Source organism: Spermophilus citellus (genome assembly GCF_964194105.1).
Source record: "Spermophilus citellus genome assembly, chromosome: 11".
Classification (NCBI taxonomy): Eukaryota; Metazoa; Chordata; class Mammalia; order Rodentia; family Sciuridae; genus Spermophilus; species Spermophilus citellus.
This window is the reverse complement of record NC_138192.1, coordinates 21,600,669-21,625,579: the sequence shown is the minus strand read 5'-3', so window position 1 is coordinate 21,625,579 and position 24,911 is coordinate 21,600,669. Positions and strand designations below refer to the sequence as shown.

Genomic DNA, 24,911 nt, shown 5'->3' with positions numbered 1-24,911 from the left:
TCATGCCAATCCTACAAGACATTGGACTTGGACTCAAAAGATTAAGTCCTAGCCGGTCATGCTGACACACATCTGTAATCCCAGTCACTCAGGGGGCTGAGTAGGAGGATCACAAATTTGAGGCCAGACTGGGCAATTTAATGAAACCTGGTCTCAAAATAAAATAAAAAGTTTCTTCCACTTATATAATTTTTCTCCTACTCCTCCGAACAACCAACAATAAAATAATTAAAATAAATAAATAAATAAATAAATAAATAAAATAAAAAGGGTAGGACATAGCTCAGGTGTAGCAGGAATGTGCAAGGCTCTGGGTTCAATATCCCCAGTATCAAAAAAAAAAAATGAAAAGTTAAGTGTACTACAGCCATATTCATTTCACCTGTGAGGTGAACTTAAACTTCCTGCCCTTACTATTTTAAAAGATTAAGGTGAGGATCAAATGAGATGATGCTGTGAAAGTCCTTGTAAACTGTAAAATACACATTAATTATTTTTGTGCCAGTTTTCACTACTGATCCCCCTGAGGTAATGTTCAAATGTTTAGAAGAAAAGAAGTAATAAAAATGAATAAAGAAGAAAAATACAATAACAGTATGGTTAGAAAAATTAAATATAGTGACTCCAGAGAAATAAAACCACATTTATATCTTAAGGATATGTTTACAAATTATTTTGTAAATGCAATAAAAAAGACTGTAGATTACTTGCAATGAAATTATTTTCAGATCATCACTTTTAATTAAAGCAGAAGCTTACCAATTCAGACTAAGGGATAAGCTTTGCCTTAATGAGGAGGAATGGGTCTATTATGCTAATTTATGAATTTAGTATAGAACAAAAATTTATTAGGGTGAAAGGAACAAATGGAATATATTTGGAAAACCATATATTTTGATCTATTTATAAAACAATGGAATCAATGAGATCCTTGACTGTTCATTTAACAGAATGCAAGCCATTATTAAGACTTAATTCCAGAGGCTTATTCCAAAAGTCTTTTTGAACTTGGTTGGACACTCAGTGCACCCCACAGAAGGAATATAGTAAATGGCACTGAGATAGCAGATCAGGGCTTCCACCTTTGTTTAGAAAGTACAAGCCTCAGGACTGGATCATGAGAGTATGAGAGAAGCAAAACAAAGAGGAAGAACAATTTTGTACGCATATGGCCCTCGGTAAACCATTCAAATGATGGTTATAATTTGCATTTTCTGGTTTTGTTGTCACTTCTGAAAACCTATGCTAATTCCTAATAGCTCACCCAGGGGTGAAGTCTCTCCCAGAATTAATCAACATGGAAGATTTCAGGCCCCTAAATTACTTTAGGAAAATTATTCTCCTCCCTCCCTCCCCTCAGAATGTAAATTCCCACTTTCTGAGATGAGTAGATGGAGAAAAACCTTCAGATTAAACTATTCCACACTTATGTATAAATTGCCCTCTCTAAAATATTTGTTATAGCGTTTTCTTGGGATGGTGCCTAAATGAATGGAATTTCAGAGAAATATGTCTAAGTGGGAAAATGCAGGTAGATAAGCTGTGGGGAAGACAGACTATGCAAAAGGAGAGGACAGCACCAAACGGACCAGTCCTGCCTAGGAATCTGACCCCAGCTTAGTCACTTCTGAGGGTGTATATTTCTCATAGTTTAATCACTTCCTCCAATTCTGAAGCTTCAAATTAAAAAAAAAAAAAAAGCTACTGTGTGGTTGTATCCAGAGGTAAAGCAAGATGGGAAAAGGGAAGAGGAAGAATTTGTCCATGTGAAAGAAAAAAAAAAAAACAAACAGATCAGCAGAGAGGGCTAGCTGAATAGCAATGATGATAGCCACTGCTTTCTGAAGGCTTTAGATGTGCTGTGCATGCTTTCATGCATTCTCTCTCATTATGACATGAAATCATGCCTGAGGAAGCCCTTGGAGAATGATTACCTTTTCCTTTTTCCTCATTGTATCCATTATAGAGAAGAGGAACATGCATTCTTTTTAAATGCTCTACTACTTCTCTTTGATCAGATTGTGTTTTCCCTGTATAAATCTATATTAGCTCTTACATAGGGAAAAGAAGACATACTGAGCACTGCCTGTATCTATATTTGAATGAATGGCTGACCAACTGATCTGGGGTGAGGGGATGCAAGTTCCATAGACTTCTCTGTATCTCCATACTTTCAGGGCCCGAGGACATGACAAAGCCCAGTGAGTGGAGGGCTGGGGTTGTGACCAAACCCTTCACTTGGGGATGGTGGCTCAGCTGGCAAATGTATTAAATGCTTTAGGATTAAGTAAACATTCCCTTCCAAGCAAAAGCAAGATTATTAATGGAAGAAGAAACAATCATTGAATTTCCATTAACTAGCTAAATTCCTTTATACCCTGTAAGTCAAACCTCCTTATAAATTTTTCTCCTTGGACCCTCCTCATAGAGATGAGCTAGGGAGAAAAGATCTTCAAGGTCATGAAGTTGGATGGTGCACAATCATAGACACATATTCAAATAACCTGGGGAAATTTTCAAACATGTCAAGAGCCAGGTTCAGGTGCTAGAGACGCTGTGGATTTGCTCTGTGTTGGAGACCAGGTAGGTGAAAAATCCTATCCCAGCCCAAACCCTCTGTTATGTCTGGGTCCTGGAAAGATATTTTCTGGGCAGATGACCATCTTCTATAAGCTGCAAAACCTGTGGTGCTCTACCTCCACTGAGTTTGGTGGGACCAATTAACACCCCAAACTTGCAATGTCTTCAATGCAGACTTCAGACAAGGAAGGTTAGACCACGTTCCTCTCTCCCTACACCTGTCCATTTCTCTTCATTGCCACCTGTGCTCACTGTGCAGACAAAATCAGTAAAGGATCATAGCGCTGAGAGGCTACTGTGTGGAAGAGATCTCAGTAATGAAATCATTGTGTGTATTTTTTTTCCTTCAGAAGACACTTTCTACTTCCCTTTGAACTATTTCCTCATCTTTAAAAAGTACACATTCTCCCAGACTGTTTCATAACCATTTCCTAAAGCATTAATAAGCCAAGTCCTAAAAAAAGAAAATTCTTTTTAAGAGTCAAAATGTTTTAGCCTCTAGTGAGTTAAGAAAGTAAAGTCAAAGTTCAAGATTGATACCGTGATTTTTCTCTGTTCAAATTCATTCTTTTCATGAAAGAAATAAATAACTGATATGACTGTTTAATCATCAGAAGTGTCCAAGGTATTTACCTAAGTCACACACCTACTGAAGGTCAATATCTTTTGAATCCTGCCTGCAGAACCTTCTGACCTGAAATGCATACTGTGTATTCAAAATAAAGTTTGGTCTTCTGCAGAGAGGGACCAGGAAAATAGAGCGTCCATGGAGCAATAACTTTTAAGAAGGGAAGCTGCTTTTCCAGGGATCATTGTACTCATAGGTTATAGTGCTTTTAACAGAGAGATTGTGTTCTACTTTTATTTGGCAAAAATTCAGTACCAGGTCAAACTACCTAAAAGGTAAAGTATTCATAGCTGAACACAGAGTTTGGGCAGAAAATTGCAAATAAAAAATAGAGTCTGAATCTATTAAACCAGGGATGCTAAGCTCTTGAGAACCTTATTGGTAATTATGTAAACTCTTAGTGATATTATTTAAAACTCCTCTATTCCTTTAAAAGTATTTAGTATGACTTTGGAATTATGAGGCAAATATTCTCTTTGGTTAGTGTGCCAACAAATAGGTGCTCCCACATGAGACTGTTTTTGAAAAGTTCTAAAATACTCTAGGATGTGAAAACATAAAAGTCATCTTGTAGAATAATTACAAAAAGAAAAGGAATGAAAAGCAATACTTCTGGATGCCCTGAATCTAAGCATGTACTTTGGCTTTGCAAAATCCTACCTTGTTTATCTGAATTCATTGTATGAACAGAAGATATTATTTAAAATAAAACACACTGGAATAAAGAAAAATGCTTCCTTAGGAATGGTTTTAGTCCTTTAAAACCAACAAACAATAAAAATACTCCCTTTACCACCATAATCCAATTCAACAACAATTCAAAGTTCACAGCAATTTAAAGGAAAGAAGTCCAAATTTCTTCAGGCAGAATCAAAAACACTTGAGACTTCCTGGGATTACAGGCCACAAAAATAAACAAAAGTACTCAATAAAAATATTCCATATCCCCATTGTGTAATGTAATTTTAGAATAACTGTGCCAACACTCAGCCACTCTATCAACAAACAGAACTTCAGATCATTCTACCATCTGGTACGCACATACTCACTCCATTTACTGTCGATCTGTGTCTTTGCATTTGTTTGCTATATTTTGTTTGGGTTAAAAAAAAAAGGAGGAAAGAAAAGAGAGCAAACACTTTCTAAATAAGTTATATGAATTACAGTCAACTTCTTTAAGCAGTTCACTTCTCTTGGCTAATTAACTGTCAGTGCACTTGGGCTCTGAACTTCACTTCAGTTTCATTTCCTCCTTTGCAAGATGAAGGGGAAGGCAATGGTGGAAAGAATGAGTGCTGAAGTGCCTCACTGATTCTCCGAACAGATCTATGGAGCAGAGGACTCAAAATGATCCATCAAAGTTGTAAACAACAAAACCAAGCAGAATTCCAACCCTCATCATTTCAACTCAGCAGATTTAAGAAGTGCCCAATTAGCTGATTCTGTTAGAAGTCTCTCAGGTGATTTTGAGATTCAACCAAGGCTAGGAAGAACTAGAAATCAGACAGGAACTTTCTGGCTACTGAAAATCACAAAACACTTCAGTTTCTTTTTGTGTTTATGTGTGTTTATAGAAAAAAAAAACCCAACCATAATTATGTTAGAAGTTAGGACTTTCCTAGAAAAGGTATTGTTTGTAGTTGAGTGTTTAATTATATAATTTGTCAACCTTCTCATTCTGTTGTATTTTTGGACTTGCTTGAAGTATACTTAAATCATTACAGGGAAAGAAGGAAGTGAAGCATAAAGTAAAAAAAAAAAATCCCCAGAACCTCAGATAAGAGTAACAATTTGTGAAAAATTAACATCTTTCCTAGGCTGGTCTTGGAAAACCATTAATGAGGAAGGTCCCAGACCATGTTGTGTGCTGGGTTCCCTAATATGTACATATTTGATGACTGACAGGTTTTAGGATAAATAGGAAAGGTCTGTTTATGAATGCTTACTCATATTTGATGATTCTTCCAAAGAACTATTTAAGGAAAGAGTAATTTTGATGTTTATTTATGTCACTTCAAATAGAAGTAACTTGGTAAAATACCATATTGTTTTAGATACAGACAGGGAAATCAATGACTGAGCCTAGATCATCTTTGGAAACATTGAGGCTGAACTCAGAAAACAAAGTTCAGGGCTCTCCAAGATGGTAAAGAGGTGAAGAAAAACTTGGATAACACTGTAATTCTGCTGATCAGTTATGTCTATTTCTCTGTGTATTTCACTGTGAAAATCACTCACCGAGTCTCTTGACAAAATTTCTGCACTACAATTTTTAAAAATTTTTTTTGGTTGTAGTTGGACTCAATACCTTTATTTAATTAATTAATTTATTTATTTTTATGTGGTGCTGAGGGTAGAACCCATTGTCTCACCCATGCTAGGGGAGCACTGTACCACTGAGCCACAACCCCAGCCCCTCTGCACTACATTTTTTAAAAGCAGCCTATTCTGCCAATTAAAAGGGTACAGAAGAGCTCAAGTGACATAACCCTGGTAATGTGTAACTTTGGACAAGTAATTTAGCCTTTCTGTGTACCTCGGTTTCCTTTTCTGTAAAAAATAAGGAAAACCCTCTCTATTCTTATTTCCTTCTTAAAAGACTACGATGCGGGCTGGGGATGTGGCTCAAGCGGTAGCGCGCTTGCCTGGCATGCGTGCGGCCCGGGTTCGATCCTCAGCACCACATACAAACAAAGATGTTGTGTCCGCCGAGAACTAAAAAATAAATATTAAAAATTCTCTCTCTCTCTCTCTCTCTCTCTCTCATTCTCCCACTCTCTCTTTAAAAAAAAAAAAAAGACTACGATGCTTATTTTAACTCTTTTTTATTGATGACAATAGGAATTTAGAATTTGTGCTCCATAGTTTAGTTTAAAATCTCTTCTTTTAAAAATACAAAAAACAAACAAAAAAAAAAACAAACAAACAAGTAACCAGAGAATTTAAGTGACTGTATTAATTCAGAAGTCTTATTAATGGCAAAAGCTGTTTGCACATGTGGGACTTTTTCCTCCATTTGTTATTTCTACTTACATGTATTTTTTTTTCCTTAAATGAGTTAGCTAATGTGATTTAATTCATCTTCCATAAATAAAAGTAGAAACAAGTGTAAGTACATCAGCTACGATGAAGAACCACAGAAGGTAGCTATATAGAGACACAAAGGGCCTATACTGGGGGAACCCACTCTTAATGTTATGGTTGTTCACATCTCACATAGCCGGGCTGTGTGTACACATGAGGACAGATGAAACTGGAAGAATGACATCTCCCTCCAATCAGCTGCTCTATTTCATTGATCTTTAACTACCCTCTCTCATGTCTAATTGTGATTTTTTTTCCTAACATAAATTTCCTTAATTCAATAAAATGGTGATATGTGTGGTAAGAATATATGACACATAAGAAACCCTAAAACACCTAGAGAGAATGAGCTGAAAAACCAAACAGAGCAGAAGGGAATGATTCTAACTTGGACTCTTCTAAAGACAATCTTTCCAGGTCTTATATTTTCCCCTAATGAGACAGGTGTGTCCTAGGTGCACACGGCACCTGCCCTAAATATAATGATAATGTCTCTATTACTCAGACAGCTGTCTCTTCCACAGGGAAAATGAGACTCAACATTTTTGTGGATTATTAACTTATCTCAGTTTAATTTTACTTATTTATTTTTTTCTTACTTTGCTTTGTTTTTCTATTTTTTAATTTTGAAATAGTGACTTCGTGACCTGGGATTTTAAACTGTGTCCACTTTTTATCCTGCTGCCATAAAAATATTCCACAGATATTGTTCAAGCTAATTCTCTATATCTCCTCTAGGAGAATTTGTGACTTATTTCTAGTTCTAGCACTTAGCATCTGCCAGAGTTCAAACAGACCTCTACGAGCCTCGTCCTAAGATGAGCATGACAATATCTATTTTAGAGGCCGCTGGAGCAAACAAAGGAGATCTATTTTGTATCAGTGCTTTGCAAACTATAGCATCAAATATATGTGACCTGACAGATAGACTTTGTCCTAAAACACCAGGGACATAAAATGGTTTGAGAAATGAAAACCATGGGACTCATGACGAAGCTCATGACTCTCATGTCCATTTTAAGAGACAACCCAAAAGGAAAACTGGTTATTAAAAATGAGTCCAAGGCAGGTGGTGGAGTCTCCAGGGAGAACAGTACAGTAGGCCCAATGGCGCATGCTCCTTGCACAGAACCTGTGCAAGCTTCTATTCTGGCTTCTCTCATACCATTGAAGGTATGCGATTATTTTCTCCCTTTCCTGACCTGCAGTAACATATAAATTGAGCCTAAGTCAGGCATCTTTGAATCTCCAGAATTTAGCTTCATGTCTGCTGGGCATTACTAGGCTAGTGAATATAACCAAGTGTGGTAAAAGGAAAAATGCCCTCCTCCCCAAAGATGTTCATCTCAATTCCTAAAACCTGATGAAATAGGACCTTACATGGCCAAAGGCTCTGCAGTTTTGTTTGGATCTCAGTACTAGGGACTGAACCCAGGGTCTCACACATGCTGAACAGAAAATCTACCACTGAGCTGCATATCCAGCCCTTCTTTTCAGTATCTAGAGTTTTAGATTCTTCTGCCTCAAACTCCTGAGCAGATGGGATTCAAGAATCTTGAGATAAGGAACTTGGATTACCCAATTGAACTCACTGTAGTTATAGGATCCTTAGAAGAGGAAAGCAAAATTGGGAAAATAAAATGTGATGACAAAGCAGAGACAAGTGATTTGCTTTGAAGATAGAATCCAAGGAATGGTAGATTTTGTGAAGGGCACAAAATGATTCTCCTCTGAAAGCCTCCAGAAAGAATGTAGCCCTGCCAACAACACCTTGCTTGAAGATTTTTGATTTCCAGAATTAAAAGGGAACAGATCCGTGTTAAGGCAGTAAGTTTGTTACAGCAGCTAGAAGAAACTAACATAATTCCATAAGAAGATAAATGAATAACTATCATTTGAATGAGAGACCGAGTGAATGAATGGGTGATGGAGGGATGAAGGGGTTATAAGTAGAAAGCAGACAGGCCCAGTTCAGGTCCCATTTTGAATAATCACCATCAGATAATTTGGGCCTTATCATTTAATTTCTCTAGAATTTCTGAGTGTAGGAGATGAAGCTATGCAGTCAGATTGAGCAAGGTTCACATTCTTTCTATGCTACTTCCTAGCTGTGCACCCTCAGGCAAGTGCTCACTGCTTCCTGAGCCATATGTCCACACCTGTAAAATGAGAATAGGGTCAGGCTCTCCCACCGTAAATTGTGGGGACTGATTGAACTAAAGTAGAGTAACTTTTGATGGGGCTCCGAATGAGGCAATCTGGAAATCAAGGCCACAAAATATTTACTACCACTTCACGCATAAAACTTGAAATCATGCAAATTCTCCAAATGAAAATAAAAGTCAAGAACTGCACAATGGCAAGGTTAGTAAACTATAAACCCCTGATTGCAACATGATGGGAATGCTTTGATTGCTGAACAGAAACACCCACCATCTTTAAGAGAATTCACGTTGAATGACACAAGACATAAATTATCAAAGAACACATGAGATCTTCAGGAACATACTCCTTGAACAAAACACAGCCTCCCTTCATGCATACAAATCATGGGCCCACACACAGATAACTATTACTCTGCTATTATGATAATAGTTCAATGAATTTGAGATGAAGGGGACCTCCCTGGGACTCAGTGCTGCCCGGCCACCTTTCCCTTCTCTTTGTGCTCATTTCCTGAATTCCAAGAGCACCAGGTTGTGCCTCACATGTCTTACAAATTTAAAAAATATTTGTTGAATGTACAAATGACCTCTACAGGTCATGTAACCCATGTCCCTCTCCCACTTTACAGACAAGGAACCTGTAACCAATTAGAACAATGACTGCAACATTCCCTTTGTGCAGCATTAAATAACTTGTCTTCTCTCTAGAGGGAAGAGCTCATTTCCCCAAATCAACAGACTGAATTTTAGAGAGGGAATATTTTCAAAACACAGTCTTATTAGTGTATCTATTTTCAAACTAGTTTCCAGTTTCACAAAGTGAATTCTGATAATGATAAGAGTCTCCAATACACACTTGGTTAATAATGGGAAGAGAGATTGGGGAGGCAATAACTTAAAGGAAATAACAATCTGGATAAGAAATGCACAGTGAGAAAATTAAAAATAAAGCCTAAGTGAAATGTGCTATTGTTTAGTTTTAATGGAGCCTGGTGTTACCTGTGAGGGGAGAAAATGACCCGTTTCAGATTCACGATTCCTTTAGGTTGAACAGAACTAGTCAATGTTCAGTCAAGTCCCACTTTTTTTTCCTGTATCTCACCATTCTATCCAAGCAAATACAATACCTAGGAATAATTCAGATTAGTAGGACTTAAATGTCCTAAATTTAGGTGACCATCTTAAAGGAAAAGCTGAATAATTTTGTGAAGACCACAAAATTCAGGAACATATTCCTTGAACAATAGGAGCTTTCTGTTGATAACCCCTTCTTATCCACCTCAAAAGATTTTCCTGCTAGGAATAGTATCTAGTGAACTTTCTGTTGTCTTTATGGAACTAATTTTAATTTCCTCTGAGATATCTCAAGTCCACTCCTTGCAGTGTGTTCACTGGAGATGGGGAAGAGTTGTCTTCATCTTTGTAGAATCGTCCCATGTGAGTTTCATGAGTCAACTATTTAAGCACAGCCTCCTTAGATCTACGTACGCCACAGTCTCACAACCCAGCATGGTACCTTGATTTTTATTACCAGATCCCATTCCCTCTCCTCTTTATAATACACTGGGTTGCAGAACTCTGAACTCATGAATTCAGATAATTCATGCAAAAATTATCCTCAAAAGATGGCTTTCTGTGCTTGTCTCCCCAAACCCACTTGATTTTTACTAGTAAAAATCTAGGGCTTTCCAGTGGTCATCTCAAATGTCTGCCCAATTCCTTGCCTTCATTAGCTTTTTTAGCTTGCCATATATAGTTGTATAGTGAACGTCAGGCCTCTATTTGTGATTTTAAGTGATCTCCAATAAAAATCCTGCAGCTATCCATTTAGAGTCCCTGTGCTATTTCTGTTGTACTTCTCTTTTCCATCCTGCATAAGCCTTCTCATCCAATGGGTGCCATATTCAAATTATATGTCCTGCTTGCTAACCTGGCCACCTTGCTAGTGTCAAAGGACTATGGGATAACGACCATCAAGAGAAGATATTGACTTGTTACTTAAATGAACTCTTACTCTCTGGACCTCTTTAGACTCCAGGTGAAGGGCCAGATTCCTGGTCACACCATATAGATCCAGAACTCACCATGGTCTTTATACCCTTGGTCTCATCATCAAATTCTATATCTCATCAAGCCATTATTCAGTTACTCTGAACTTAACCTCACGGCCTTGCTGTCAAGAGGCTACTGCACCTTAGTCTAGGTTCCCCATAATCAGGAATGCCCTTCCCCTCATTCTCTCCTCTTCAAAGTCACCTCAAATGTCACACCTCTGGTGAGCACTCCTCAGCTCCTCAGACAGGATGAGCCACTGCTTCTCCTGTGGTCCCGGAGAACATTGCAGATACCTCTCTCATAACCCTGACCACAGGGCAGTGCACTGCCTTTGTAAGTCTCCCTGTTTCACTATATTTTTGCATCTTACCACAATCACATCTGTGATCTGTTTCAAAGTAGGAGTTTAAGGGGAAAAAATGACAACCAAACATGCATTTAATTCTTCAAACCAGAGGTGACTACGTGGCTATCAGCAAGGAAAACAAGCCGACCGATACACAGCCAAGAGTCAGAAACATGGTGTACCTGATATGTCATTATGTTAACAGGTTCTTCTCTCTTCTGCTCTGGAGGTCCTTGACTCTGCAATAGATTTCGTACTGTTTCTTCCATCCTATGAAACAAAAGCATGAAACATTTCTTAAAGGTTTCCTATTAGCACGAATCTGTCCCTGTTAGTAGCAATCACTTTTCAGGGTGTATTTCCTACCATTAGGCGAGAGAATAATTGTTCTCTCTTCTTTATCCTCTAATTTAAAATCTGTCATGAAGTCCTTCATAATCATTCATCAGAATATATATCTCTGGGTTCTTCTTCTCTTTACTAGCTAGGTCTCCACCCTTGGCAGTGGACATCGCGCTCCTGCACACGTCTCCTTAACATGTCTCTTCACTTCTAATCACTCCCTTTTAATTCAGTACAATGCCATCACATTAATCTTCCTGAAGCACCACTTTGATTTTTTTAAAATCAATTTTCAAAGTTAACAGGTATTACATAAATGCATTCTCTTCATTAATACACTGTCAGGTCTTTCCTTGGTGGCCTTTGTATGTCAGCACACAAAGACATGCTTCATTCTTCTCAACTATTTCCTAGCGCATTTGATGGTGTTAATGTACCAGTGGTTTTTTTAGCCATTTCCTACTGATGGAATTTAAATTGCTTCACCATTTTTGCTAATTCAGACAATCAACATCTTTTCATATACAATTTTGTACCCACTTATGAATATTTCCACAGGTTACATCACAATGTATCACACCCTATTTTGTTTTAAATACTAACCTCCCAGGGCTCCAAAGTAATACCTGTTTGCATTTCTAGACATTTGCTTATGCCATTACTAGCACTGGAATGGCAACTTCCTTTCATCTTCCCATATGCCAAACATTCTTTCCAAATCCCACTCAAGTCCCACTTCCTAAGATACCTCTTAAATTGTCTGGATTCTTTTGCCTATACTGTAAATCATTCATTTGATCACCTAAAAAACTTTACTTAAGTAGTCAAGTATTTCCTATACTCATGTTTCATCTTCTGGAGTAAATGACAACATTCAATATAAGACTGTCATATTCCTCTATATGTCCCCCAATTATGAATAAAGTGGGTATTCACTAGACAGTTCACATTCATCAATTCATTTTATTTATTTATTTTTTTATTGATTATTTATCGCATTACATAGTTCATGATATATCATCTTTCATACATTAGACTCAAATTGTGCTTTGAACTCCCATTTTCACCCCAAATACAGATTGCAGAATCACATCTGTTACATATTCGCATTTTTACATAATGCCATATTAGTGACTGTTGTATTCTGCTACCTTTCCTATCCCCTACTATCCCCCCTCCCCTCCCCTCCCCTCCCATCTTCCCTCTCTACCTCCCCTGCTGTTGTTCAATTCTCTCCCTTTTTTTTTTTCCCTCCCCCTTGCCCCTCATAACCTCTTATAATTTTATGTATCCTTGAAGATCTCCTACCATTTCCATATGCTTTCCCTTCTCTCTCCGTTTCTCTCCCCCCATTCGTCTTTGTTTACTGTAGTCTTTTCCTCATGCTCTTTCTTCCTGTTCTGTTCTTAGTTTTTCTCTTTATATCAAAGCAGACATTTGGCATTTGTTTTTTAGGGCTTGGCTAGCTTCGCTTAGCATAATCTGCTCTAATGCCATCCATTTCCCCGCAAATTCTATGATTTTGTCATTTCTTAGTGCTGCATAATACTCCATTGTGTATAGATGCCACATTTTTTTTATCCATTCATCAATTGAAGGGCATCTAGGTTGGTTCCACAGTCTAGCTATTGTGAATTGTGCCGCTATAATCATTGATGCAGCCGTATCCCTATAGTGCACTCTTTTAAGGTCCTCAGAGAATAGTCCGAGAAGTGCGATAGCTGGGTCAAATGGTGGTTCCATTCCCAGCTTTCCCAGGAATCTCCATACTGCTTTCCAAATTGGCCTCACCATTTTGCAGTCCCACCAGCAGTGTACAAGTGTACCCTTTTCCCCACATCCCCGCCAACACTTGTTGTTGTTTGACTTCATAATGGCTGCCAATCTTACTGGAGTGAGATGGTATCTTAGGGTGGTTTTGATTTGCATTTCTCTGATTGCTAGAGATGGTGAGCATTTTTTCATGTACTTGTTGATTGATTGTATGTCCTCCTCTGAGAAGTGTCTGTTGAGGTCCTTGGCCCATTTGTTAATTGGGTTATTTGTTATCTTATTGTTTAATTTTTTGAGTTCTTTGTACATTCTGGATATTAGGGCTCTATCGGAGGTGTGGGGGGTAAAGATTTGTTCCCAGGATGTAGGCTCTCTATTTACCTCTTTTATTGTTTCTCTTGCTGAGAAAAAACTTTTTAGTTTAATTAAGTCCCATTTGTTTATTCTTGTTGTTAACTCTTGGGCTATGGGTGTCCTATTGAGGAATTTGGAGCCTGACCCCACAATTTGTAGATCGTAGCCAACTTTTTCTTCTATCAGACGCAGTGTCTCTGATTTGATACCTAGCTCCCTGATCCATTTTGAGTTAATTTTTGTGGATGGCGAGAGAAAGGGATTCAATTTCATTTTGTTGCATATGGATTTCCAATTTTCCCAGCACCATTTGTTGAAAATGCTATCCTTCCTCCATTGCATGCTTTTAGCCCCTTTATCAAATATAAGATAGTTGTAACTTTGTGGATTAGTCTCTGTGTCTTCTATTCTGTACCATTGGTCTACCCACCTGTTTTGGTACCAGTACCATGCTGTTTTTGTTACTATTGCTTTGTAGTACAGTTTGACCTCTGGTATCGCTATGCCTCCAGATTCACACTTCCTGCTTAGAATTGCTTTTGCTATTCTGGGTCTTTTGTTTTTCCATATGAATTTCATGATTGCTTTGTCTATTTCTACAAGAAATGCCATTGGGATTTTGATTGGCATCGCATTAAATCTGTAGAGAAGTTTGGGTAATATTGCCATTTTGACGATGTTAGTTCTGCCTATCCATGAACAGGGTACATTTTTCCATCTTCTGAGATCTTCTTCTATCTCTCTCTTTATGGTTCTGTAGTTTTCATTGTATAAATCTTTCACCTCTTTTGTTAGGTTGATTCCCAAGTATCTTATTTTCTTTGAGGATATTGTGAATGGAGTGGTTTTCCTTATTTCCATTTCCGAGGTTTTGTTGCTGATATACAGGAATGCCTTTGATTTATGCGTGTTGATTTTATACCCTGCCACTTTGCTGAATTCATTTATTAACTCTAGCAGCTTCTTTGTAGACTCTTTTGGGTCTGTTAAGTATATTATCATGTCATCCGCAAATAGCGATAGTTTAATTTCTTCTTTTCCTATTTTTATGCCTTTAATTTCTTTTGTCTGTCTAATTGCTCTGGCTAGTACTTCGAGAACTAAATTGAATAGAAGTGGTGATAGAGGGCATCCCTGTTTTGTTCCAGATTTTAGAGGAAATGCCTTCTGTTTTTCTCCGTTTAGGATGATGCTAGCCTGAGGTTTAGCATATACAGCTTTTACAATGTTGAGGTAAGTTCCTGTTATCCCTAGTTTTTCTAGTGTTTTGAACATAAAGGGATGCTGTACTTTGTCAAATGCTTTTTCTGCATCCATCGAGATGATCATGTGGTTCTTGTCTTTAAGTCTATTGATGTGGTGAATAGCATTTATTGATTTCCGTATATTGAACCATCCTTGCATCCCAGGAATGAATCCTACTTGATCATGGTGCCCAAGTTTTCTGATATGTTTTTGTATTCGATTCGCCAGAATTTTATTGAGAATTTTTGCATCCAAGTTCATTAGAGATATTGGTCTGTAGTTTTCTTTCTTTGAAGTATCTTTGTCTGGTTTTGGGATCAAAGTGATGTTGGCCTCATAGAATGAATTTGGAAGAGCTCCTTCTTTTTCTATTTCTTGAAATAGCTTGAAAAGTATTGGTATTAATTCTTCTTTGAAGGTTTTGTAGAACTCCGCTGTATAGCCATCTGGTCCAGGGCTTTTCTTAGTTGGTAGTCTTTTGATGGCTTCTTCTATTTCTTCTATTGTTATTGGTCTGTTTAAATTGTGTGTGTCTTCCTGTCTCAATCTGGGCAAATCATATGCCTTAAGAAATTTATCGATATCTTCATTATCTTCTATTTTATTGGAATATAGGGTTTCAAAATACTTTCTAATTATCTTCTGTATTTCTGTAGTGTCTGTTGTGATATTGCCTTTTTCATCCCGTATGTTAGTAATTTGAGTTCTCTCTCTTCTTCTTTTCGTTAGCATGGCTAAGGGCTTGTCTATCTTATTTATTTTTTCAAAGAACCAACTTTTAGTTTTATCTATCTTTTCAATGGTTTCTTTTGTTTCAATTTCGTTGATTTCTGCTCTAATTTTAATTATTTCTTGTCTTCTACTATATTTGCTGTTGTTTTGCTCTTCCTTTTCTAGGTTTTTGAGGTGTTGTGTGAGTTCATTTATCTGTTGGTTTTTTCTTTTTTTGAGGTAAGAACTCCAAGAAATGAATTTCCCTCTTAAAACTGCTTTCATTGTGTCCCATAGATTCTGGTATGTTGTGTCTGTGTTGTCATTTGACTCTAAGAATTTTTTCATCTCCTCCTTTATGTCTTCTACAACCCATTGATCCTTCAATAATATATTGTTCATTTTCCATGTGATGTAGGATTTTTCCTTCCTTCTTTTATCATTGATTTCCAATTTCATTCCATTATGGTCAGATATGGTGCATGGTATTATCTCCACACCCTTATAATTACTAAGAGTTGCCTTATGGCATAATATATGGTCTATCTTTGAGTAGGATCCATGTGCTGCTGAGAAGAACGTGTATCCACTTGATGATGGTTGATATATTCTATATATGTCGGTTAAGTCTAGGTTATTGATTGTGCTGTTGAGTTCTATAGTTTCTTTATTCAGCTTTTGTCTAGAGGATCTGTCTAATGGCGAGAGCGGTGTGTTGAAGTCACCCATAATTATTGTGTTGTGGTCTATTTGACTCTTGAACTTGAGGAGAGTTTGTTTTATGAACGTTGCAGCTCCATTGTTTGGTGCATATAAATTGATGATTGTTATGTCTTGTTGGTGGATGGTTCCTTTTAACAGTATATAGTGACCTTCTTTATCCTTCTTGATTAACTTAGGTTTGAAGTTGATTTTATTCGATATGAGTATGGCCACTCCTGCTTGCTTCCGAGGGCCATATGAGTGGTATGATTTTTCCCAACCTTTTACCTTCAGCCTGTGTATATCTTTTCCTATCATATGAGTCTCCTGAAGGCAGCATATTGTTGGATTTGTTTTTTTGATCCAGGTTACTAGCCTATGTCTCTTGATTGGTGAATTTAGGCCATTAACATTTAAGGTTACAATTGAGATATGATTTGTATTTCCAGTCATGCTTCTTTATTTATTTATTTTAGTTTGGCTAGTTTTGCTTTTTGGTTGTTTTCCTCCCCCTTTACTGAGATACATCCTGCTGTTAGTTTTGGGCACTATTTATCAAATCCTCTTCTTGTAGTGTTTTGTTCAAAATGCTTTGCAGAGCTGGTTTTCTTGCTGCAAATTCTTTTAGCTTTTGTTTATCATGAAAGATTTTAATTTCATTGTCAAATTTGAAGCTCAATTTTGCTGGATATAGTATTCTTGGTTGGAATCCATTATTTTTCAGCGTTTGAAATACATTATTCCAGGATCTTCTCGCTTTCAAAGTTTGTTATGAGAAATCGGTCGTTAACCTAATTGGTTTACCCCTGAAAGTAATCTGCCTCTTTTCTCTCGTAGCTTTTAATATTCTCTCCTTGTTCTGTACGTTGGCTATCTTCATAATTATATGTCTTGGGGTTGGTCTATTATGGTTTTGAATGTTTGGGGTCCTGTAGGCTTCCAGGATTTGGCAATCCATTCCATCTTTCATCTCTGGGAAGTTTTCTAGAATTATTTCATTTAATATGTTGTCCATTCCTTTGGTTTGAAACTCTGTGCCTTCTTCTATCCCTATGACTCTCAGATTTGGTTTTTTTATGACATCCCATAACTCTTGAATAGATTGTTCGTGGGATTTAAGCATCTTTTCTGTGTTGACTATATTCTTTTCAAGTTGATAAACCTTGTCTTCATTATCTGATGTTCTGACTTCTACTTGATCAAGTCTATTTGTAATATTCTCGTTTGAGTTTTTAATTTGGCTTATAGTTTCCTGCAATTCTAGGATTATTGTTTGATTTTTTTTTAAGATCTCTATCTCCTGGTAGATCTCGTTCTTTGCCATTTGAATTTGTTTGTTTAATTCATTTTCAAAATATACTTTTATTTCTTGGACTTGCTGTCTCATGTCTTCTCTAATATTCCTTTCCATTCGAGTTAGGTATCCCCTGAGTTCTTTCCATATCCCTGTTTCTGAAGTTTCTATGTCCTCTTGTAGAATTGAGTTGTCTTGCATTGTTTGAAATCCTTTTTTCCCTTGTTTTCTCATGTTGTCCACGTTACTTTCCAGTTCTTTTTGATTGTCGTGTTTCTGCTCTCTTCTATAGATTTGTTTTGTTTCTGTATTACTCTGATGTCTCTCCTTTGTGTTGTTGAACTATGCCTGCTAATGTGGATTCTGCTGGGAAGGAATTCCGACGTCCGAGCTCCAGTGACGACACTACTCTGCTATGCCGTGCCCCAGTCTCCTTGCCGGGGTGCCCTAATGGGGGGGTGTGAGTGGACTGTCTCTGTTTGGTTTCAGCACCCGGTCGTGGCAGGCAGGCAGACTCCCGCCGCCCAGTATCTCAGGCCGTGGGCAGGTGATCCATCGCCAGCGGGAGGGCGTTCTCCTACCGCCCAGTTACCCTGGCAGTGGATGAACTGTCGCCGGCGGGCCTGCAGTTTACAGCTGCCCAGTCACGAGAGCCTTGCCTCTAGTCTCCTGTTCTCTCCTGCTAGGCTTGGGTTCTCCTGCTAGACCAGATTTCCCCTCAGTGATGGTTCTCGGCAGTTCAAGCTATACTCTGGGCCTGTTTTGTTGCAATCTGTGGGAGAGTGGCAGTGGATACTTCAGCTCTCTAAGATGGTGGCCGCTGTTTGCCTTTGTTTTGTCCGCTGATGAGAGGGGGGGTTGAGGGTCAGGTGCCTCTAGCTCCCCTTTAGTCTTTATGCAGGCTCACTCTGATACTGCCTCCCCCTGAAAGTCTAGGAGAGATTTTATGCGAAATCCCCCTAAGTTTGGGGGCTGGGCTGGGTCACACACACCTGTTTTGTTGCTGCAATCTGTCGGAGAGTGGCGGTGGGTACTTCAGCCCTCTAAGATGGTGGTCGCTGTTTGCCTTAGCGGAGTGTCCCCTGTGGGGGGCCGGGCCTTACCGGCTTCCTTCCCCGACTGCAATCCCGAACTCAGCCCGGAGGTCAGTGCGGGCTTGGCTGGTGGGATACCACCGTGTCGCAGCCACTTAATTCCCTGCTGACTGGTTAACCCCTTCTCTGCGGCGCCACGCCTTCTGTAGCCTCGGGGCAGGCCGCGCGTATCAGACAGCCTGGATCTCCGGGGTCACACCGTTGGCTTTTGGGATCCCCGGCACTCTATGGTTTTGATTTTTTCTGCTTGCCCCTCCCCCAGCGCTGGCTAGGCCGCTTTTGTTTTGTCCACTGATGGGAGGGGGGGTTGAGCGTCAGGTGCCTCTAGCTCCCCTTTAGTCTTTATGCAGGCTCACTCTGATACTGCCTCCCCCTGAAAGTCTAGGAGGGATTTTATGCGAAATCCCCCTAAGTTTGGGGGCTGGGCTGGGTCACACACACCTGTTTTGTTGCTGCAATCTGTCGGAGAGTGGCGGTGGGTACTTCAGCCCTCTAAGATGGTGGCCGCTGTTTTCCATCAATTCATTTTAAAAAGAGGAAGTATTTACTCTGCGCCAGGCATTCACCAAGTGTATTAAGACTGCTGGAAGGCCTTTGTCCTTGAGCCCCTCCATAAGGATTCAAATGCCAGAACTCAACAAGCTGAGCACTGTGCATTCTTGCCCTGGACCTGAGTTGGTTTTCTTTCCTAGTCCCAACCTGAAATGTATGTTTTTGTGACTCAATAGGACATCAGTATAAGACAGTTGTGGAGAAAAGCAGGATGGTCCAACTTCTCCCTCTTACTAAGGACTTCCAATATAACAAACTAGAAGGCCTATGTAAATCCCCTCTGGGGGACAGGTTATTACAGTAACCAGGGCAGACTAGGTCCAAATGCTAGTCTTGCTAACATTTGGCTTTTAAGTATTTAACAGCAGAGTAAAGAAACTGTGAATAAACTGGTACATCCAAACCTGGATGAGTTATTGAGGAAATGCTGCCTTCTCAGGGGATGGTTACAGGGCCCATTCAGGCTTTGAAGATGATAGCAAGCATTGACTATGAGTGTTCAAAAAATGATCTGTGACCTCACATTTGTACGCTACTTCCCACAGCCAGCTGGGCAAGCAGAGGCTGTTCCCTATATTTCCACAAGTCTTACATTATTAATAATAACTCAAAATTGAATGATACATTTAACTTTCAAGAGAACTCTCATCTATTAATCATTTATGCATATAAATATGTACATATATAAATATGTATAAACATATATAAATATGAATATAAATATGTATGAACATGAGTACATAAATATGTATTTGTACATATATAAATATGTATGTAATACATACATATATGTGTGCAATCCATTCAATGGAAATTATATATAATGATATTTTAAAAGCATATATATAACCTTTTAAATTCATTTTCATAAAATGAATTACATTTAAGTATATGTATATATACTTTTTAAGTATATGTATATATACTTTTATAATATATACTCATATACTTTTAAAATATCATTATATCTATTTGGCAGATGAGAAAGCTGAGACACAGGAAGGTTAGATAGCTAACTGAAGGAATCATAGTGAGTTGGATAGACAGTTAATATTAAACTGTTAACAGCGGTCTCTTTCTACTTGATCTCATCAACATTTGGGAAATTACTATAAATAATGAAAGATTTGATTTTATGTGTACAACCTCTTGAGTGGTAGTAGATTTTCCATGACATTTGCCAAATATTTCATAAACAAAGACAGTAATAATAACGGTTCTTAAACTTGCCTAATCTGCTAGCTCACGGCTGTTCAGAAACTAGTCCTTTTGATTTCCAATGTTTATTACAGTCATATGCTGCATTGATGGTGTCAGTGATGTTTTGGTGAACAACAGACTGCCTATACGATGCTGGTCTCCTAAGATCCTATCAGCTAGCTGTTTTAGTTTGTGTGGCATACTCTATGATGTTGGCACCATGATGAAATCACCTAAGGATGCCTTCTTCAGAATGTGTCCCCATCAAGTGACGTAGGACTGCAGCCTACTTTCTTCCCACTTGAGCACAGAAGCTGAATTCCTTATTTTGATCATGAGTTTGTTCATTTGTAAACAACCCGGACTAAATGTGGCCCAGTAGTTAGAAGTCAGTTAAAATAAAACTATGCCACCTTCTTTACTAAGTTAAAATATAATTTTGTCTCAGTGTTTATCTTGCAGAATTATTGCTGTAGTTAGAAGCTTCATGCATAAGATGCTGGATCAAAAAGAAAAATACCCATTCACCTTTCCCAATTCTTCTAGGATTTATAATTTTACAAAAGGAAAAAAAAACAGGGATGGATAGGAAATTGTTAATCTTAAGCAGTCTAGAACTCTAAGTAACACTGTAAACACTTTTCTGGCTCTGCCTTATGTGAATTAAAACCAGTTTCATCTCTGACCTACAGCTTGGAATAGAGGATCGGGGACCCACCCCAAACCTTGGTGAAATAATCAAGCTATAGTGCCTTTTTTATAACCTTTATCAATCCGGTCACAGAAACAATGTTTCAAATCTTGTGAGAATATATCATTATTTATTCACTGGTAACATCTTCTTTTCATTTCATCTAGCAAACCTCTATTTGCTTGAAAATCAGAGACCATGAAGAATTGTCCAATGGCATTTGATGCCCAATGACATATTGCTTCATTTCATTATTTTGATAACTGATATGAGGGTTGCCATTACCAGTGAGCACATGGCATACCTACAGCCTCCCTTTCCCACATTGGATTATTTATTTCTAAGTGGCTGCTAGGTGTGAATTATCCTTAAATACTAACCTTAATCAATGGGTTGTCATTCTCCCCAGTGGAGACTCAGTCCTCTTTTTCCTAAATATTGGTCAAGTCACTGTTTTAACTAAAAACATATAGAACAAATTGACACCTAGAGAGATGCAATAAGTTTTAATGCACATGAAGTGAACTTCCCTTTTTAAAGTCAAATTTCAGGTAAGCCAGAGAAAATAAGTCAAATGCCTATGCAAAGAGCATGCTTCAGGTCAAAAAGGTAAAAATGCAGGAATTTTTATTAAAAATGAATCACATTTATTATGGTACACATTAGTTAATGAATAAATTTTTAATATAGTATTTCCTTGGAGGGAAGCAAAAACTATAGGAGTGCTAATTTAAAATGAGAGAAATAGGACATTAGATAATATTGCATAAGAAAAGTAACAATTCAAAAATCTCTCAAGAGCAGGATTAGTGAGCAATGAGCTACTGTAATTCAGCTCTCTCCCTGCTGACAAGGGTCCCTCCACCTTTGCTAGTGTCCCCCCTTCAAGTGCAGATGACAGGGTACTCGTCATTGTGTTGTCAGGGACTCTCTGGACACCAAAGAACATTCCTTCTGGAAGGAAATGTTTAAACATAATAATTCCCTGAACCCCAAGAAAACACCTAATCATATAGGACCTGATAACATCAGGGGCATTATCCCCCATAATCATAGACTGTGATTAGACCCTGAAGATCTTGACTCAAAATGATAGTTGTGTTAGAAAATATTACTCTGAGGCACCTGAGGAGCTGTTCATTCTAATAGGAAAAACTGAGCTTTCCCACATCCCTTCCTCCCAAGATCTAGCCCTCTGTCTCCCTAATGACACTTGAAGGAATCGATGAGGACGTTAAACTGAAGTAGTCTTTTGTCACTCCTATCATCCAGTCCTCAGTTGGGCATAATTTCATTTTTTTTTTGACAGAAATAGAACAAAACAAACAGAACAAAAAGCCTCTTTCCTTAGCTCAAACTGGGAGCTGATGAGTCTGTTTCAATTGAAGGCTGAATCAAACCAAGTCATTGTTTCAAAAACGACTCTAATGTGTACTTGATGATTAAGAAAATAGCAATTTAATAATGAAATTAACAATGGTCTCACTCATATTCTTTTAGTCAGGTGAGAAGCTGCAAGACTACAGCCCATCTGCTTTTGCTAAAAGCACACATTACAGTCTTTTACTCTCCCTTACCGTGAAGTTTGTCAAGAGCTGCTGCTGCGACTTACAAATTGCTTTTCCTCCTGTTTCACTGTATTTGACTCCCCATCTTCTCACTTTGAGAAAAGTGTGCCAATTTAAGCAATGAGTTTCATGATTGAACCTCATTTTAATGACAGAAAGAAAGGGGCTGAGGTTACATTAGAAAGAGTGACAAGGGCTAATGTCACTGCAGTGCCTCTGCTTTACCCCAGCCTCCTCCCTGTGAAATCATGACAATGGCGTGACCCCATGTGGAGAACGGTACTCATCTTCTAAGGTTAATGGCCATAATGAAGACAAGCATACTTCTCAGATATGCTGGGAGAAAAGAAATTGTTATAATGAAATATGAGCTCTCTCAGTGGAGGCCCATGCAGTAGAGTTTTTAAAAGATTTAAGCACTCTATAGCTTAGATGTTCAAAAAGAAATGACATTCATTTATTTTTATATGTAATCAGAGTGGTCTTTTCTTAATCCTTCACATGATGATTAACATTAACTTTTGTCCCAAGTACTAGATTAAATTATAACTCTAGCCTAACATGATAGATGTTTAAGTAAATTTTAAAAAACCACTCAGATATATCAACAGGTATCAATGGTATGTATTTCCTATATTGGAATATTAGTCAATAATCAAAAAGAACAATTGTCCTTCCATGCATGAAACATGGGAAGAACCTCAACAATATCATACCAAGTTAAAGAAAGTACAAATGATACACTAAATGCAGTAAAACTACAAATGTACTAATCAGGCACAGGTTAAATTAATCTATGGTGGCAAATGTAAGCATGATTTCCTTGGATGCAGCAGAGACTAAGTGGGGAGAGACATGAATTCAGTAAATGTCCTGTACCTCCCTAGGGGTTTGAACTGCACACATGTATGCATTTGTCAGAAACCATTCAATGTTACATTTAAGATTTATGTATTTTATTGTATGCAAATTTTATCTTAAGAGGAAAAAATGAACTACAAACAAATATGGGATTCTAGTTAATGATACACATGCTCAAATATTTGGTGGCAAGACACCTAAAACTCACTATGAAATGCATCAGAAATAAGACAACGATGGACAGAAAGTGAGTTGAAGAATATAACTTTTGTACAGGGGGTTCACTGTAAAATTATTTCAAATTTCCTGTGTTTTTTATAAATTTTGTAAAGAATTATTGACAGGACTGGGGATGTGGCTCAAGCAGTAATGCACTCGGAGCGCTGGGTTCAATCCTCAGCACCACATAAAAATAAAATAAAGATGTTGTGTCCATTGAAAACTGAAAAATAAATATTAAAAATTCTCTCTCTCTCTTCTCTCTCTCTCTCTCTCTCTCTCTCTCTCTCTCTCTCTTTAAAAGAAAGAATTATTGACAAAGTTTATGTACAAAGACCATTTCTCTTTTTGACAAAAATGCTTATTGTCTCAGAAGGAGAAAGGCACACTGCATCTTTCCACAGATGGTTCCTAGTATATCCGAGTCTAGTTGGATGGACATTGTCTACGGAGAGTAGGGGACTTGAGTGTGGTATCATCTTGTCTCTGGAGGGAATCCCTTTGTTGACAGCTTTGTTGTAGGCCTTGCCTCTGAACATTCTGAGGCTGGGAAGGCACCTAGTCTTTTTCTTCTGCTTGTTTGAAGCCTGATGTTCTTGCACCCACTTACGAACCAACTTTTTTCTTGCTGCTGAAAGCTGTAGTGCCCCGAATCTTGTCATGACCTCTGGTCAGCTTGTGAACACTTGCCCTACCACCACAGACTCCAAAGTGGGCTCCCTTGGTCTCCTTTCTGCTTCTAACAACATGGAAATAGTGCAGCCTGGAAAGGGCCTCTTTTCTGCATGAGCATATTGGAGCATAATGGACATGGCTGTGCCCCAGTTTAGGAGGACCACAGCACAGGAATGAGTGATCCTTTTCTAGAATCATCTATGGGACGCAATGAAGTAATTGCCCCTCTCCTCACATAATCTACACCTAAAGCACCTGTTGCCCCTTATGCTTCTTACAGCTCTCTCCAGCACTGGTAGAGGGGTGCCTTCTCCTGACATCTCAGATATCTTGTCTCCCTCTTTTTCTAATGCCAATCTTTTGATGAAGGCTATAGATGATGGGATTCAAGTATTTTAAGTACACACTGGGAAAGCTTCATGATCTCAATCATCTAGACCTGACTCTTCACAGGTTAAAGGTAGGAGAATAAAGGGATTTGGGTAATCCTTATTTTATATACCTGAATACTCTCAATACTCTCAATGTCTTATTGCATATTTCTATTTTATGGAAATTAAGTATTCCTTCCTTCATTTTCTTTGAATTCATAAAGACAACTAAAGAAAAACACAAGTATTCATGATGAAAATGTAGAACATCACATTGATCTTTAAACAATATATATTACTGTGATATAGCCACTGTATGGCAGGCACAGTGTGACATAATCCTTAGTATACTTAGTCAAGGGCAGGTATACTATCTGCATGTGTGTTTTTATGTATTTTCA

At 38.1% G+C, this 24,911-nt stretch overlaps 1 protein-coding gene across 1 annotated transcript in view; it reads right to left on the bottom strand.

Moving 5' to 3' along the window:
- The window catches only part of NCKAP5 (NCK associated protein 5), an 858,948-nt gene that overhangs the window by 300,029 nt on the left and 534,008 nt on the right, over positions 1-24,911 (bottom strand). Inside the window, exon 6 of the mRNA XM_081262221.1 lies at positions 11,041-11,128. Within this exon, the coding sequence (XP_081118347.1) occupies positions 11,041-11,128 (88 nt within the window). The remainder of the gene's footprint in view (positions 1-11,040; positions 11,129-24,911) is intronic.